An 8010-nucleotide genomic window follows, 5' to 3' on the forward strand; every position below is an offset into this window, starting at 1 on the left:
TTCCACAAAAGAAAATCCAAATTTCTGGTACTACAGCTCAGTGTTAAATTCATCATCAAACTGTTGCAGAATGGCATCCATTTCTGATACTTATCTTCACCGCTTTTGTTCCAATTCCAGTCTTAAGTAGAATCTCTTGCTATTGGATACAGTCTCATATATACTTAAGGAAATCTTTGTATTTTTATTGTAATTCCAATTTTAATCCAGAAAAATCTGCTAAGGTAAGCAGTCTCACATACTTTCATGAAAATGTTTTTATTTCTTTAAAAGAGCTACTAATTTCCAAACCAAACAGTTTGTATTTCCATTTATCTTTGGCACAGACTGAAATTTTCCACTCGTAGTAATGGTTAAAAGTTTAAAGGCAAATATGTTAGGATGCAAATATGGACCAGATTCTTTTTCACTGATTTGTACTTTCCGCCTCACCTGAATGAAATACTATACCAATTGGATCCAAATATTTTAGTTGTTTTCAAAGAAAGAGTTAGAGATAATCTAAATAATTTAATTATTATTCAATAAATATATATTGTGAGTGCCTGCTATGCATCAGAATTGTTTCCAAATGCAATATAAAAAAGAAAAAAAGAAAAAAGAAAGTGTTAGGAAATGTATAGAAGTGAAAACACAGAAAGAAACAATGATATAAAATGTAATGTGAACACAGAAAAGGTAACTATAAAAATTACTGTCAGGGTGAGAAAGGGAGGTGATATTTGCCCTGGATTTTGAAGGTACTTAGAAATTCATGAGGAAACTGGTAAGTCAGATTTTGGAGTAATCAAACAATATACAAAAACACACCAAAATCTAAACTAATTTTCTGAAATTAAAGATTAACTGATAATTCACTATAATTTCAATCTAAATGTTCCTCAAGTATGAGTAATATGTTCACAATTATACAATCTCCCGGTTTTGTTCTTTATCTTTGTACTTGTTGTATTTGTTTTGGCCAGAGACTTAGTGCGTCAATTTAGCCTTAACAGACAGAAAATTAGGAAGAAAATCATTTCAGATAAAATGAGGAAATAGTAAACAAAAGTATCTGTTCTGTATTCTAGGAAGAATGATTTTGACAAAAGCTATTAATGCATCAGAAATGAACTCAGAGTTACAGACTCCGTGTCTTGGTGTGTCAGCAAATATTCTTTTGTCAGTGTTGAGTTCAAGTGTTACCAAACAACACAAAATAAATAAATAAATGAAATCATCAAAAACCTTGGGCCTTTTCAATATTTCTGTCACACTTCTCGATTAATTCTATTAATTTTTAAAAGTGTATATCTCAAGAATGATTATGTGTAATGAACTATTGGTAAATTATTTTGTGTAAACAAAAATATTTTAATTTAGGACAAATGTTTAAAACTGTAGAAGGAAAATAAAAAGGGAAGGAAGGAAAGATGGATAAATGGAGGAAAGGAAGAAAAGGAAGGAAGAAAGGAAGGAAGGAAAGAAAGAAGGAAGGAAAGAAAGAAGGAAAGAAAGAAAGAAGGAGAGAAAGGGTGAAGGAGGGAATTTTTTAGATAAAGCAAGGCTGGACGAAGATAAACAAAGAAATTTGAGAAGAGAATGATAGCTTTGACTAGATTAATGTCTGGAGATGAAGAGAAGTTCATCTTGTCAGCATCAGTAAGGCTTGGTGATTAATGCAGGGGCTACAAAAAGGAAGGGAAGCCAGTCATGACATGAAGACTTCTTTTGCACCTGGATGCATGGTATACTATAACCTGAGGGCATCACTAGGAGAGCAGGTGTAGAAGCCAAGGGGTGGGAGAGAGAAGAACAGTTGGAAAATGATGAGTTCTGTTTTGAACACTTTGAAATATCTGTAAGTCACCCAAGGGAAAAGATGGATTAGGCACTTGGGTATTTGTTACTGTACCTCAGAAAAGGAATTTGGACTACTAACAGGGATTTGGGAATCATCAGGACATATTTGATTTCATAAGAGATGACAAGCTCTTAAGGACCCTGAGGAACACCAGTGGATAAAGAAACCAAAACAGAAGAAAAGACTAAAAAGCAGTTAGATGGAGGAGGGAAACCAAGAGACTAGAATTTCAAAGTAACCAAGAGCAAGAAGTTATACAAGGAGAGAACAACCAATACTTCCTGTTATTAATGAGAGGTCATTTACAAGGAGGTATCAAAGAGGCCCGTAGTTAACATAGCAAGAACTGTTTAACTGATTGAAGCCAAACTACCATAGATTACATACTCAATGAGATCCCAATAATGAGGCATTAGAAAGCCAATTAATGTAATAAGACATTAACAGAAGAAACACCAGGAAAAAAAAAGTTTTGCCACTAGTCATAATAAATGCTTTTACCAAACAGAATGGAATGAAATATTCTTTTTCCTGATTAAAAAAAAAAAAAGTGCCTACAAAAACCTAGAGCAAATATCATACTTTTCTATGATGCATTGAAATTATTCCACTTGAGTTTGGGAAAAGTCAGTCATGAACATGTTCATAAGAAAACGTCTCTTTTTCAGACATTTTCACCAATAGAGTAAGGCAAGAAAATAGCATCGAAGATATAAGATTGTAAAGCATGAAATAAAAATGTCATTATTCACAGATTATGATTGAGATTACATAGAAAATCCAAAAATATTCTTAAACATCTTGTTAAAATATGATCATTTATCAAGGTTTCTGGACCTAAAATAAGTGTGTAAAAATCTGTTCCATTTCTTCATACCATCAACAAACAGTTAAAATAAAATATTCTTTTAAAAGCTGAAATTACCATAACCTCAACAAATATGAAGTATCTAAGAATAAATCACACAAAAAGTATGCAAAACCTTTATGGAGAATATTAAAATGTCTGAAATGGCCTTTGTATTTTTTAGTCATTAATGAGCTTGTAATTAATACATGCTGGATATAATCAAACCTGCTAAGTATTTTAAAAACTTAAACCATTATCAAACACAGTTTCCCATTTTAGGTATGTTATCCAAGGACATTAAATTCTCTGATTGTATTGTTGAGTATGCTGAATTTTCTTACTTGGTATCTAGATCGTGGATTTGTCTCAAGTCCAAAGGCAACCACTTCTAATATAATATTAGCCATTCCTATCTCCATGAATACCAGTCCCATTCCTTTCCCCTAGTCCAGTCACTTGATATTTTCTTTTCTTTTGCCGTAGCTACAGACTCCAGTTTTCCATGTGAGGCCATAAGTGACAAGATAACTTCTTATTTGCTAATATGCAAATACAGGCTGATAGTCTATCACTCTTTTTGTATGTTCTTTGCCTAACAAATTTGAGTCTGTATCTTTAACTGTGGAAGATAATCAAAGCAAGAATTTGCAGATTTTAAATTTTAGAAGTCAACTTAAATGTGTCTTCATCCAAGTAGGTGAGAAAAATATTGATCAGAATTTGGCCCAGAAAAAGGGTTTGTGGCGCGTCCTATAGCCTACCAGTAAGCAGAGTTATTTGACCATTTACTAATATACCTAATTGCACTACTCTACAGTTCTTATTGTCTGTTTTGTCCACAAGTATCAGGAGAATCTATACCTGAAGCATTACTGGCGTCAAGGTGTAAAACATGGATACTACTCTCTTATCCATTAATCTAAGAACTGAACCCCAAAGGAAACTAAGTTTGTCAGAACTTGCCACTCTTACGTTAGCATAAAGGATGTTTATACTGATTAGAGTGGTTCTTGTAAAAATTTACAGTTATAAACTGATATGTTATGTACGTCCACTTGTTCAGGTATGTTTTTTTTAAATATCAGAATGATATTAGAAATGAGCCAAGAAATTAGTTGAGAAGAACTCAAACAATATCTGGTAGGAAAATTATAAACAGTTTTAGTCATATATTTTATTAACTATAAAAATAATCCTAGCAGCAGTAGTAATAATAGGTAGCAATTATAGAACTCTTACTATATGTTTGGGTAAAATGATTTATTTGCTTTGTGTACACATTCATCTAAGAACATATGCAAGAATATTCATAGCAGTGTTCATACTATGAAAAAACTTCAATTAAGTGAAAGGTAGATGAATCTCACAAACACAAATATAGATGTTTACACATTCATTTTTATGAAGAGGCAAAACTAACTATGGTGTTGGAAATCAGGATAGTCATTATCTTTAAAATGGGTGACAACAGTGATTATGAAGGGACATGAAGGAAGCCTTTGGGGTGCTGGTGTAGTTCTATTTCTCATCTGTAAAACCACTATAACACTACTTTGAAAGTTTATTCTTATTATTAAATGAGATAATGGGTAAAAAGTGCCTAACACTGTGCCTTGCTCATACTGAGTGCTCAATAACTAGTCCCAATCTTGTTTCAAAGAGTCCTTGTTCTAAATGAATTTTCCAAATAAGTGCTCATAATTTTTTTAATCCCTATACCCAGAGTGGAATTTTATGCTCTTGATTTACTTGTAAAGATAATTTTCAAAATCCCAAATAAATAACCTCATGTTACACCTTAAAGAACTAGAAAAAGAAGAAAAATTGAAACCCAGGGTCAGCACAAGAAAGGAAATAACGAAAATCAAAGCAGAACTAAATGAAATAGAGAACAAAAAACAATAGAAAAAATTAATATGACAAAGAGCTGGTTCTTTGAAAAGATTAACAAAATTGACAAACGCTTGGCTAGAATCACTGAGATAAAAAAAAGAACACACTAATTAACAAAATCAAATGAAAAAGGGGAAGTTATCAGGGACACCACAGAAATACAAAGGATCATTCAAGAATACTATGAAGGACTATATGCCACCAAATTCAATAACCTAGAAGAAATGGACAAGTTCTTAGAAACATATAGCCTTCCTAGGCTGAACCATGAAGAACTGGAAAATCTAAACAGACTGTTACCCTGATACCAAAACCTGCTAAGGACAACACAAAAAAAGAAAACTATAGACCAATATCTCTGATGAATACAGATGCAAAAATCCTAAACAAAATTCTAGCAAATTGAATACAACAATGCATTAAAAAGATTATTCATCACCACCAAGTGATGAACCCCCACCAAGTGGGGTTCATCCCTGGGGCACAAGGATGGTTCAACATACACAAATCCATCAATGTGATACATCACATAAACAAAATAAAGGACAGAAACCATATGATTATATCAATTGATGCAGAAAAAGCATTTGACAAGATACAACATCCATTTATGATTAAAACACTTAATAAAATAGGTATAGAAGGAAAATAACTTAACATAATAAAGGCCATATATGACAAACTAATCTCATACTTAACGGTGAAAAACTGAAGCCCTTTGCTCTACGTTCAGGAACACAACAGGGCTGTCCGCTATCACCTCTGCTTTTCAACATAGTGTTGTAAGTCCTTGCCAGAGCAATCAGGAAAGAGAAAGAAACAAAAGGCATCCAAATTGAGAATGAAGAAGTTAAATTATCACTCTTTGCAGATGACATGATGCTATATATAGAAACTGCCGGAGCCTGCCGGCCAGTCGAGCAGATGACCTGACTGAGGGGGTGAGGATACAGAAAAGAGACAGAAACGAAAGATGGGGTTGGGAGGACTGCTAGTCCCGAAGAACCCAGCAGCCCCGAGTTTATTTGTCTCAGCCAATTTATACAGCACATAAGCAGGAACATTCCCACCGTTATTTACAGAATGTGGTGACTTTTGTGTTTTTTATCTTCCTTGTTTCTTGGCGTTTGGAACATGCTGACCTTCACATGTAGCCAACCTCCCTGTTCTTGTAAGCTTCTAGATAAGCAAGTTACTGTGAAACTCAGCCAAATATTTCTAAGACAAACGCCCTAGGGGGGGGGCGCATCAATGGCTCCCCGCATCTCCCCCCTTTTTATTTTATAGAGCTAAGGTGCTTATCCCAAGTGACGCCTGTCTTAAGTTGTCTCACCTTGTATCAAAGGATCTTACTCGTCTTTGGCAATGTACATCCTATTTTATCGGATGCCGCCTGGCTTGAGTTGTCCTGTACCAAGAGAGAGACTTACTCGTCATCGGCAAAATCACTTATTTATGGGGGCACCTCTTTGCTCTCGCGGAGAGTTATAGCATGGTATCAGGGCGTTTTTGTCTTTTGGTATGTAACAGCAACCTATGTAAGGTGACTTTAGTTGCTGAGAGGTCTCGGATAATCAATTGAAGCACACAGGGAAATATCAGTAACCCAAGAAGCACCAAGCCCGCAAGTCCAATGAGGGCTCCTATTCCATGTTGCCAGGCTGTAAGAGATGGGAAGCGGGATTGTATCCCTTCAACCATCTGTTTTGCCATTTCGGCAAGGGAAGTATCCAGCTGAGGTGCTTCTCTTAGGGCTAGAATATCTTGATGTAATTGTATCAAATTTAGAGAGGCATTATCATGATGCCAAATACCTGCAAGATGTTTTTGAACTTTATCCCAACCATAATCAGACTTATTATAAACCTTTCGGGTCACACAAATATGTTTAAAGTTTGCATGGCAGTCCAGATTTATGCGTAGTTTTATACTCTGTACCTCTCTTCCTATGAGAGACATAGTGTCATACAATGCATTTAAGCGTTCTTCTACTTTTTGATCTATAGCTTCTTGGATAGCAAGAGTTTGTGTAACATTAGCAGATAGCTGATTGACATATTGTGCAGTCTGAATAGATTGAGAAAGAGAGACAGCTGCGGTAGTAGCAGCAGCAATCAGAGTAACTAAGGCAGCAATACCTGCTACAAGGAGACCTACAAAGCGTTTTGGGCGTGAAAGCAATTCAGTAACTTGCTTGAATAGCTGAACTCCCTCATCACTATACCAGGGACCCGTAAGGTTTACGGGTACCATTACAAAAGAAGGTTGATGTAGGAGTACAAGTTTGCTAGTGGCAGAGATATTATAAACACAATTAGTAAGGGTACAATTATAACAACTAACATTCCAATGACTTTCGGCAGAAGTTATTGTCACATTTCCAATTAGAAGTACATAGGGTTCTGGCACGCAGGCCTGTACTTTGTAATAGCCAACATTAACCCGTACAACCTGTACATTCCCTCGTGGATCCCCAGTCTCCCCCCCCATAGCGGCCACCAACCGCCACAAATAAGACTGTATGGGGCCGCCGTCCATAGTTAATAGAGTCTCTACCAGATATAATTTTCCCATATTGTCTTTTTCTTGAAGACCCCAATTTACCAAATACCCTGAGTTACTGGTATTATACACCGTACCGTTAGTCCCACGGCACCTAAGCCATACAGGTTGTCCCGTATGGTTGTTGTTGTCGCGTTCACAAACAGGGAAATCAGGTGCTCCCGATGTAATATTTGGCACTCCTGCTCCTGTGAGTTTTGTCATCCAAACTTCCCAATTGGTCAAATTGGTGGTGATTTGTTGGAACTCATTGTCCCCATCCTTGAGGGGACTGTTTATCTGGACCAAGTAGCTCCTTCTGGATAGAGTCAGGTTAACTAGGAGACAGTTGTTCTTGTCCCCGGGGTTTTTTGTGAAGCAAATGGGCCTCCCTGTGGATAGGCCATCAAAACTGAAGTTTTCCGCCTTTGTCGGACGAATGTGGCTGCTGGAAAAACCACCCATACACCAAGTGTTGTTGGTGTAGACAGGAATCTCTGGATGATCCCAGGCAGCCGGTTGGAGCAATGGGGGGTTAGGCACGTATGTCCAATAGTTATTCCCTTGTCCCTGACTCTTTGAGGCTGCGCCTAGCAGGACCAGCACGGTCAGGAACATCTTTTGAGAAGTTACCACTGAGGAGCTGCGCGTCTGTGGAGATTCAACTGGACTCATCATCACTGTCTTTAGGGTCTAGGGGCTGCTGGTCCCTCCACTCCTTAGATTTTTTCGCATGGCGTACCAGTCTTTCCGGGAGCCACCTCGGGGCGTCAGCATCCTGTGGAAAAACACAAACATATCCTCGGCCCCATATGAGGACCGGGTCTGGGCCTTGTCACGAACCCGTAAGTGGGTCCTTCCATTTAACCAAGGCCTGGGGGCT

At 36.9% G+C, this 8010-nt stretch overlaps 1 protein-coding gene across 1 annotated transcript; it reads right to left on the bottom strand.

Moving 5' to 3' along the window:
- Positions 1 to 6071: 6071 nt before the first annotated feature.
- LOC308501857 (endogenous retrovirus group K member 13-1 Env polyprotein-like) lies at positions 6072 to 7802 on the bottom strand (the record flags this gene model as incomplete). Its single annotated transcript, XM_081058948.1, has 1 exon — positions 6072 to 7802. One exon carries the CDS (start codon positions 7800 to 7802, stop codon positions 6072 to 6074), a length of 1731 nt encoding a protein of 576 aa, XP_080915074.1.
- Between the last annotated feature and the right edge of the window lie 208 nt (positions 7803 to 8010).

The sequence above is a fragment of the Rhinolophus hipposideros genome, assembly GCF_964194185.1.
Source record: "Rhinolophus hipposideros genome assembly, chromosome: 9".
Lineage (NCBI taxonomy): Eukaryota > Metazoa > Chordata > Mammalia > Chiroptera > Rhinolophidae > Rhinolophus > Rhinolophus hipposideros.